Genomic DNA, 10331 nt, shown 5'->3' with positions numbered 1-10331 from the left:
TGGACTGCAGGAAAGAAGTAACATTGTTTGCCATCTAATCCTGGAAGTACTGTCAATACAATGGAGTGAATGGGAGTGAGCTGCTAAGTGGATGGATGGGTGGAGATTCTGCTCAATATCCAGACTTCCTCAGGTAATCAGCCATGGTATATGCTTTCTTGTTGAGCTGTCCGCCATGGACCCCCTCCTTTCCCATGACAAAAACCAACGCTGGAGCACAAGGAAAAAAAAAGACAAATGAACAAAATTGAAGAGTCTTTTTCCTCCCCCACTAACAGGGGGAGGGGGCAAAAGTTGACACAAGATCTTACCACCACTCTTCATCATTGCTATTAAAGTTTCCGAGACATTTTGACTGCTTGCTGGAGAAATCTTAACAGCAACATTTCGTTTCTCTTCTTTTTGTCCCTTAATTTTAACTATACAAGCTTGGCAAGACTAGAACCCTGAATCCCTCAAGTATTTTGCCATTGAGTATGCCTTCTTATTCAATCCGCCTCCGTGGACCCCTTCTTTGCCCATTACAAACACCAAAACTGAAAGAGAAGAGATGGAAAAGGGAAAGTTTAGAGGAGTGAAAGGTAAAGAAAAGACATTCAAAAGTGAGAAAGTATTAGTCATGAATAGAGTGCTCAGAGTTCTGATAAATTCTTTTTTTAGAGGCAGCAAGTGTGAGCTGCAGGGTAGACACAAGCATGCATAGCTGGAAGGGGAAAACTTCCACAGAAACTCTGCAAAACAAGTAGATTACTGCAAGCTCCTGAAAAACTGGTTAACACCCTAAATTAAGTAAAGCTAGTTGCTGGAACTGGTAGACAAATGCTCATCGTTAGATCTGTCCAGTTATAGACCCACGTGCTGCATTCAATCTACAATTAAATTAACACTGTAGTCAAAGTGAAACTGTTACATTTCAAGGAATCTCAACCCAGTAAGTATAGACTAGGGGTGCAACGGACAATCAAACTAATTTAATAGATTCATAATCAATTTGGGGAAATCTATTATTTTTAATTGTAGTGTAGATGATCTAAAAGGGTAGATGTAAGTGGTTACTCAAACTTCTGCATCGATTTATTAATTTTGTGTTGGACCCCAAGAAAACTAGCAACCACTTTGTGGAAGCTAATGGGGATCCTAATGGATTTACTGATTTTCTTTATCTCTCCCCCAAATAACTATTACTCAATTAATCAAAAAAGTAATCTCTAAGATAATCAACAGTTGCAGCCCTAGTAAAAACATTAAGTAAGAGGATTTACAGAGCATCCAAATCATGCATTAAAAAAAAGAAAAAAGGACAGCTGACCCAAATAGGGCTCTGAACAGCAGAAGGGAGTAGTTAGGAAAGGAGAAAGGGATCAGTAGACAGTAACAGCCAAAGACCAGTGGTGGAAAAAGTACTCAAATGTTTTACCTAAGTAAAAGTATCAATACTGCCATTTTAGAAGTACTCTGTTACAAGTAAAAGTCCGGAATTCAAAATGTACTTGTAAAATTACAAAAGTATTGTTATCAAAACTTACTTAAAGTACCAAAAGTACTAAAATATTTGAAAATAGCAGATCTACAAGCTCACAACGCGTCGCGATGAGACGCGTTGTGAACTTGTAGATCGGCTATTTTCAAATAGCCTAGGTATAAAATAGGGCTAAAGTGGTTAATGTTGTATAATGTAATAGTTTATCTCTGCAAAGTAACTTGTAACTAAAGTTTTCAAATAATTGTAGTGGAGTAAAAGTACAATATTTGCCTCTGAGATGTAGTGGAGTAGAAGTAAAAGTATTGGAAATTTGAAATACTCAAGTTAAGTACAAATACCTCAAAATTGTACTTAAGTACAGGACTTGAGCACATGTACTTAGTTACTTTCCACCACTGCCAAAGACCAGAATTGAGTGCTCAGTAATCAGCCAGTGAGGACCACAAAGGCAGACAGACTGTAGTAGGCAAACCTTGGCTTCTAATATGAGCTTTTTATACTCACAAAGCTGACTTTTAGAAGAGATATACTTGAAGGACAATCTATGAGCTTTGCCTGAAAGCGTCACATGATTCTGTGTGACTCACTTTTCTGTTTGCACTCCACTTGCAAGTCACAACAGTCATGTGAGCCAACTCCTCACGCCATGTGATTTTTTTTTCCCCCACAAAAGGCAAACACATCATATTATTAGCAAATCAAATCACAAAATTTTCCAATATAGAAAAACAATTCCCATGGAAGAACTCATATTTACCTTTACCAGCTCTTCCTACTGAGATATTGTATGTTGGCTCTCCTCCTGTGCTCTTTGTCCGGATGTCCATCGTCCAGTCACCATCATTCTGGAGGCTGTCTCTGATGACTGAGCACTTCTTTAAACCCAGGGTCATACCGTCGGTGAAGAATGACATCCTGTCCTTCCCAACAAGTATGTCGATTTCTGTAGGCTGCAATGAAGAGACCCAACATTATGTTTTACGAGAATAAAAAATGCACTCATGTACTCAGCGTCTGCAAGCATATTTCACAAATAAGGCAAGGCAAATTGCCAAGCACATGGAAGTCCCAGCTAGGGTACATGCACCAGTGGATTAACAAATGTATCATTGTTAGTTCAATAATTAAGCCAACCAACAGTGCTGTGTCTGTTTAGTCACCATTAACAGGCCTGCATTGACCGGATGTGGGTAGACTGGGTGATTAGGCAACCGTAAATGACTGGACATTTAGACTCAGCTACGTGCTACGGATTATTAGGCGACGTTTTTAATCAAATTGGCTAGACAGGAGCATCTGCAGCTAGCTTGTCTTAGCATTATGGCTAGCATTATCCAGCGGAAGTAACGTGACGTCCACTAACTAGGCCGGACCAGGCGAGCATGCAATGCATGCACTGTCTCTGCTCTGCGTGCCATTCACCTCCTGAATGAATTAAAATCTCACGCCAATGTCACGCAAAATCAATTCGCGGGCAGCGAAACGCTTCACAAACAACACCAGCAGTTGATCGCCGGCCTGGTCATTACAAGTCACTCGAATGTAACCCGGTTAACAGCTAGCTAGCGTAATTTATTATTGTGGTAAAATCGCACGAGGGCGTCGCTTGCCCCAAAAAAAGAACAGATCTACAAGCCAACAACGTGTCTTGTTAGCCTGTAGATATGTTGTTGTTTTCGGCAAGCGCCTCTGCTGAAGCAGAAAAAAAGCCTGTTAAGACTTAAGAGCAGCTAGCTAGTCGCTAGTAAGTTCAGAGCTTTAGCTTCATTTATTTTAGTCAAATCACATGAGGGCGTCGCTTGCCCCCCCCCCCCCAAAAAAAAAAGATCTACAAGTCAACAATGTGTCACCATGCGACGCGTTGTTAGCTTGCAGATCTGTTTTTTTTTCCCCTCCCTCTTTTGTCGGCAAGCGCCTCTGCTGAAGCATAGGGGAAAGAAAGCCACACCGGCGGCCGTGCAACACGAAAAGCATTGCACGCTCTCTCTCTCTCAGCAGCCAGACACCGTCTATTAGCTGGCAGAAAAACGGTCACCGGAAGACTCGCCCCAAAACACGCTTGCCCCCATCTTTTCTTTGGTTTTGGCACCGTTATACTGAGGTTAAGTTTAGGAATGAGGTTAGGTTTAGGCCAGTGGTTCTCAAACTTTTTCATGTCAAGGACCCCCAAATTGACACTCATTAGCTCGCGGACCCCCATTTGAAAATATATGCCAGGGACCCCCATAAGAGAAGATTTTTTACGGCTCTAGCAGGGATTCTCAACCATTTTAATTTCAAGGACCCCCAGTTTGATGCATTAGGGCTACGGACCCGCATTTAATGGCATGGGGGGGCGACTGTTTTGGGGCGAGCGTTTTGGTATTCATCAGAACGGGTTGCATGGGTTATTGTTGATGCCGTTTTTTTTGTTTTGTTTTTTATTTCTAACCAATCCACGTAGTTACCATTTATCACTATTAACATGTGAATAAATGTAAAGGTTTTGTATTTATCTGTCCAGGGCGGCACAGGGGGTTTGGATCTCTAATCTAATCTAATCCAGGGAATGTGTTCCTTCTTCCAGGTGATAGTCTGGAAGGAAGGGGGATGAGATGAGGCGCGAGCCTGCAATGTAAATGTTAGCACGAGCCTTTCTCTTTCACATGACAATACTACAGAAATAAGGCGTCATTCTCAACGGCGCGTCGCCAGCTTTCACACCGTTCAGAACAAACGCCCGTTTTTTTATTTCGTTTTTATTGTCACGCGGAAAAGAACGGCACACGCTGCTAAGTATTATAGATTAGCCTCAAACTCGGTGGCTAAGCTAACCGCTAGTTAGCACCTCGGCTGGGCTGTGTGTGTGTGTGTGTGTGTGTGTGTGTGTGTGTGTGTTTTGTTTGAGGACATTAAATAAAAAAGGTTCGTTTCCAAAGTCTCCCGAGCGTCGTTTTAACGTCAAGTTTATTTCAACTCACCGCCTAAAAAAAACGTCGCTTTCTTTCCTTACCGTTATATTGTTAAAAGTACCGCCGGCATGTGCTGCCCAGACGTATTTGGCGTCCGTGTACCCAACAATGGCGGTGTCCTGACAGCTGCCGTCGGCCATCAGATTATCCACGTAGCTTTGCCAAGAAGACATTATTATTGGAAAAACTGGGGATGATCAACTACTAAAAAAAAAACACAACCAAACAACAAACTTCCTTTGCCAATAAGCCTGGGATAGGATACACACTGCTGCTGCTCGCCAGACGCCACAGAGTGAGAGATGGACGGACAAAATGTGAGATGCGCGAGTGTGTGAACCAATATAGTATCTATCTCCTCCAATGTAGAACTCGTGCACGTCTGTGGTGGCAGCGTTGCCAGGTTTTCGAGAGAGAAACAAGCTTCTACTTCACTACATCTCGGACCCAAATATTTTGTAGGCAGGCTACTTTTACCTCCACTACATTTATTTGAAAATTGTCGTTACTAGTGACTTTGTATATTTTGATTATTATTTAAAAAAAAACATGCATTAACCACTTCAGCCCTATATACATTTTGGCCATTTTTGGACAGATTCTTCTGCATTTGAAAACTTGAAATGGGCCTGTAGCAAGCCCAAAAGAAGGCTACATCAGTTCTCACTTTTTTTACTTTATTAAAAGCATCAATACTGCACTAGAAATACTACAAGTAAAAGTCCGGAATTAAAAATGTACTTGAGTAAAAGTACAAAAGTATTGGTATCAAAATGTACTTAAAGGAGGAGTTCACCCAAAAAATGACATATTTTCTATCAATTACACACCCCATGAAGCCTTGAATTCATGGATTTATTTTTGTTTTTGTGGCATTCCTAAGCCAATAATTTGATGACCGGGTGTGTATCCGGTAGGAGACACAAATAATCTACTTTGTGTCTCCTACCGGATACATTAGCCGGTAGGAGACGGGAATCACATTTTGGCTTAGTAATGCGACAAAAACAAAAATAAATCCATGGATTCAAGGCTTCATGGGGTGTGCAATTGATAGAAAATAAGACATTTTTTGGGTGAACTACTCCTTTAATGTACCAAAAGTAGAAAGTACTCATTATGCAGAATGTCCCATTTCACAGTTTTCAAATGTATAAAATGGATAACAATCTTTTGAAAATAGCAGATGCACACAAGTCGCATGGCAACGCATTGTGAGCATTGTGGGCCAATATTTGTCTCTGAGATGTAGTTGAGTAAAAGTAAAAGTACCGAAAATTATCAATACTCCAGTAAAGTAAAAAATACCTCAACATTTTACTTAAGTACAGTACTTGAGTAAATGTAGGCTACTTAGTTACTTTACACCACTGGCCATATCAACATTAAGTTTAATTATGACACCACATCAAAATTACATATTTGATTGTCCATAACAACCTTAATTTTTTTTGTCTTCTTTAGAAATATTTTCTTTCACACCAGGATGTATATGATCATTAGATACCTATCTGCCAGACTCCCTCCCCAGTCAGAGTTAGGAGTTTGAATTAATGTAGAATGATGTGCAGGATGTTATTTTGGGTTTCCGCGCGACGTCATCACAGAGCAGAGTTCGCAATCTGCGCATGCGTGGGGTAGAACGAACCGGAAGCGCCATTCACTCTGTTGTTATTTTCGGGATTTAGATAGGCATAATGCTGCTATTATAGGCATAATAGGCATAATGCTGCTATTATATACAAATAGATCCAACTTCCGACAAATCATTTTTATTGAGTAAAGAAGATATTACAAACTGCATAATTTAATCTACTTTCATTAAACCCGGTGAAGACCATTTCTTTTATGAATGTACATTTGACTAGAGCTGCTGCGGGTAATAGCGCCCTCTACTGCTCAACCCTCCACTGCGCGCCCATACATGGGCATAGAAGGGACACACGTCGTGCGAAGCCCGGCCATTCAGATTTCGACCCCTAGACCCAGACTTCATTCTGGGTCTGGCAGAACCAGGTCTCCTGGTCTTGTTATAAGAAAAAAAGCTCTCTCTCTCACTCTTAAGCCAGTGTGCCAGTGATCATCCTCCCTGTGCCAATGTTGGCACCCGTGCGTAAGGTTGCCTACCCCTGGGCAACATGAACACTTTATTAAACCTATACATCGGTTATTTGAAAATAGCAGATCTACAAGCTCACAACGCGTTGCGTAGCATTTAAAAAAAATCTTGAAGAAAATGTGAAAAATTTAGAATATTTTTGAAACATTTTTAACAACACAAATCTTGTATGGGCCATGGGGGGTCCCTCCCTCCCTGGCATAACATTTTCAGATGGGGGTCCCCAGACAAATACATATTAATTTGGGGGTCCTTGACTTGAAAATGTTTGCGAAACACTAGTTTAAACAACATTAGGAAACAAGCCCAAATAAGCAACTACATTTTGAAACAAGCCCCAAAAAACGCAACCCACAACTAGTCACAGGACCCCAATGGAAACAAGCCATATAGTGCTTTCTTGGGTTTAATCTTTTAGGCATCCTTTTGTATAGAACTGTACTTTGTCCTTTTTTTTGGGCAAACTGTTAATAAAGTATTCATTCAATCAATCAATCAATCAATCAATCAATCAATCAATCAATCAATCAATCAATCAATCGATCGATCGATCGATCGATCGATCGATCAATCGATCAATCAATCAACCAATCAATCATTCAACCAACCAACCAACCAACCATTGCACCAACCAATCAATCAATCAATCCATCAATCAACTACCAATATTTTCAAGCGACAAAGTCGCTTATAATAAGCGGACATGGCAACACTGCTGTGTGGGCTCGGCCCCGGTGGCGTGCTGCTGCTTGGCTGGCTGGGTGTAGTCTAGTTCCTCCGACAGATCACTCCGCACATTGAGCCGCTCTCTCTTATGGCGAGAGAGGAGGCGGAGGAATATGATGGCATAATGGACGTATCTCTCTCTCTCTCTCTCTCTCTCTCTCTCTCTCTCTCTCTCTCTCTCTCTCTCTCTCTCTCTCTCTCTCTCTCTCTCTCTCTCTCTCTCTCTATCCCCCAGTTTGATATGCTTGCCACGGACCTCCAAATGATGATGATGTTGATGATGATGATTATTATTATAATGGAACCCCAATCTACTGTAAAAACCTAATTTACCTTAGTGTGTACATAAATGTAACCACAAAATATCATACATGAGGGAGGGGTCCAATTGGTTCCTAATTAAGTATCAACCACTAGCCATGGACCCCCTGGAAACCCCTCAAGGACCACTGGGTTAGGGTTAGGGTTAGTCTGTCTGTCTGTCTGTCTGTCTCTCTCTTTCCCTGTATGTGGGGGTGATTGATTGATTTTGAGTGAGTGAGTTATTATGTGTGCATCTTAAGAATCAATGACAATATTACACACACACACACACACACACACACACACACACACACACACACACACACACACACACACACACACACACACACACACACACACACACACACACACACACACACACACACACACACACACACACACACACACACACATCATATAGCATTTCATTCCAGGTCATTGGGTCATGCCATGGTGGGAGCACTACAGCTGGAGTTTAATGGCTTGCTCAAGAGAACTTTGGTGCATGGTCTCTGGTATTCATCATCACTCTATAGTGCTAGTACACAACTTCCTTAATAATGCCTCTTATCTAAAAGCCAAACTGATCTTTGACCTTACGCGTTGCTTCACCATTATGGTAACTGTTATGTCTTCCAGGTGACAATAAAGAGATCAGAACATGGTGAAGGTATCTGTATGTCCTGAACAAACAATCATACATTATTACGTAATCAGAGTGGAGTTGGCACGGAGCTTAAGCTACGAGTAAGATAACTTGGTATAACCTCATGAATGGCGAGTTTTAGCAATGACAGATGTGATGTGTCACAGCAGTAAAAGCATTTACCTGTGCACAATCTTCATGACTTAAGGTGTCATTCAGATCTGAACATTGGTTATCATTGCCAAGTCTACTCATCTAGAGCAGAGGTCCTGTTTGGCAATATCCACAAGCATGAGCTATATTGATTTCTCGATCAAGTCTTTTTTCTTTATTATGATCAATCTTTTTTTTTTATTATTATTTTTATCCCATGATTTTGTAACCCATTTTTTCACCCAGTGCCAATTGTCTAAGTAATCCTGGGCACTACACTCCCTCTGCCAGCCTAGGGAAAGCCTAGAGCCGAGCTCATGCCTCAAGTGAGTGCTTCAGTTAAAACTTCCATGATCTTACAGTATGGATCACATGCCTCAGTGAAGTGTAGCTTCCCATACAGTGTCCGTATTCAAGCTGCGATCTGTACGTTTTATTATGTCCCACAAACATTACTAATCTCCCACATGGGAGACCAAACATCTAAGATGCAATCCCAGTGGTGGAAAGTAACTGAGTACATTTACTTAAGTACCATACTTAAGTAAAATTTTGAGGTATTTGTACTTTACTTGAGTATTTCCAATTTCCAATACTTTTACTCCTACTCCACTACATCTCTGACCCAAATATTGTAGGCCTACTTTTACTCCACTACATTTATTTGAAAATGTTAGTTACTAGTTACTTTGTATATTTTGATTATTATTACAAAACATGCATTAACCACTTCAGCCCTTGGCCTATTGAAAATAGCCGATCTACAAGCACACAATGCGTCGCGATGCGACGCATTGTGAGCTTGTAGATCTGCTATTTTCAAAAGATTTTTTGAAAAATTGAAAACTTGAAATGGGACGTTCTGCATATTTGGTACTTTTACTTTGGGTACTTTAAGTACATTTTGATACAGATACGTTTGTACTTTTACTCAAGTAAATTTAAAATTCTGGACGTAACAGAGTATTTCTACATTGCAGTATCGATACTTTTACTTAAGTAAAAATAAATTTTACTTTTTCCATCACTGTGCAATCCCCACTCATGTAGACACTCATCCCCTCTTGGCCAGGGGGGATATATTACATTTATAAGTGTAGTACCACTTTTCAACCAGTAGGTGTCCTACCTGACACCAGGTTCTACCGTCTGACAACCACTGATCAATGACAATATTCTTGTCATTGATCTATTCTTTGTCAGGCTATATATACCGTACTGTATATTAGCATAAAGGAACAAATAGATTGTAAACTAATAGACCAACTTATTTATGATGATGATGATTATTATTATTGGCTTCACAAAAGATAATAGGAATACTATGAAAAATTATCACATTAACCACTAGGGGCAGAGTTTTCCATGATTTTTCTTCTGAAACCTTATCCATGTTGAACATGAACCCATAGAAATTCCATTTAGCTGATTCTTCTCCCATTTTGTTGGTCCTTTAATAATCCTGTTCAGTGGTAATATTTGGCAAACGGTGTCTGGTTCTTTCTGGTATATAGAAGGCCCTATATTGAAGTTTCGAAGGCCCTTCAGGCTTCTGAAACTGTCGTTCCACTAATATTTCAAGAGATAATATACATATATTTTGTTAATTTGTGTATTTTTGACATATATATGCCATTCCATAGATCTATGCCTACCCATATCTGAGACAGGTATTTGAAAATGTTCTTTACAATAAGGACCCCATTCTCACCAGTCATGGAGGCCACAAAATATGCCATGTGATGTCCCTCAATATGTTTTCTGCCCAGAACTCGCTATTTACATTCTTTTACGATGTGTTCGGTGTGACCAATTGATGCGGAAGATGAACCAGTCTGGTGATCAGAAGGGATGCATGCTCTGTCATAAGACTATGCTGGCTGTTGCTCCCCAGAGCAATTCAGGTGAAAAATCTATCATGTACCAGAATGCATGGTGAGAAATAACCCA

General features: G+C 40.4%; 1 protein-coding gene across 2 annotated transcripts in view; it reads right to left on the bottom strand.

Moving 5' to 3' along the window:
* The window catches only part of LOC308094205 (profilin-2-like), a 6460-nt gene extending 1662 nt beyond the window's left edge, over window positions 1-4798 (bottom strand). Inside the window, exons 1-3 of one of the 2 annotated variants that reach the window (XM_080440711.1) lie at window positions 4476-4795; window positions 2241-2433; window positions 1-210 (exon numbers count right to left, since the gene is read on the bottom strand). The exon at window positions 1-210 is cut by the window's left edge and continues 1662 nt beyond it. In XM_080440711.1, coding sequence (XP_080296837.1) covers window positions 113-210; window positions 2241-2433; window positions 4476-4607 — 423 coding nt within the window. In that variant the 5' untranslated portion in view covers window positions 4608-4795 and the 3' untranslated portion in view covers window positions 1-112. Of the gene's footprint in view, window positions 211-252; window positions 537-2240; window positions 2434-4475 lie in introns of those variants that run through there. The other variant, XM_080440712.1, reaches the window with a different exon arrangement.
* Window positions 4799-10331: the final 5533 nt, after the last annotated feature.

The sequence above is a fragment of the Gymnoscopelus braueri genome (genome assembly GCF_963280865.1).
Source record: "Gymnoscopelus braueri genome assembly, chromosome: 10".
NCBI lineage: Eukaryota > Metazoa > Chordata > Actinopteri > Myctophiformes > Myctophidae > Gymnoscopelus > Gymnoscopelus braueri.
The sequence above is the reverse complement of the archived record's forward strand: the minus strand, read 5'-3'. Positions and strand labels throughout refer to the sequence as shown.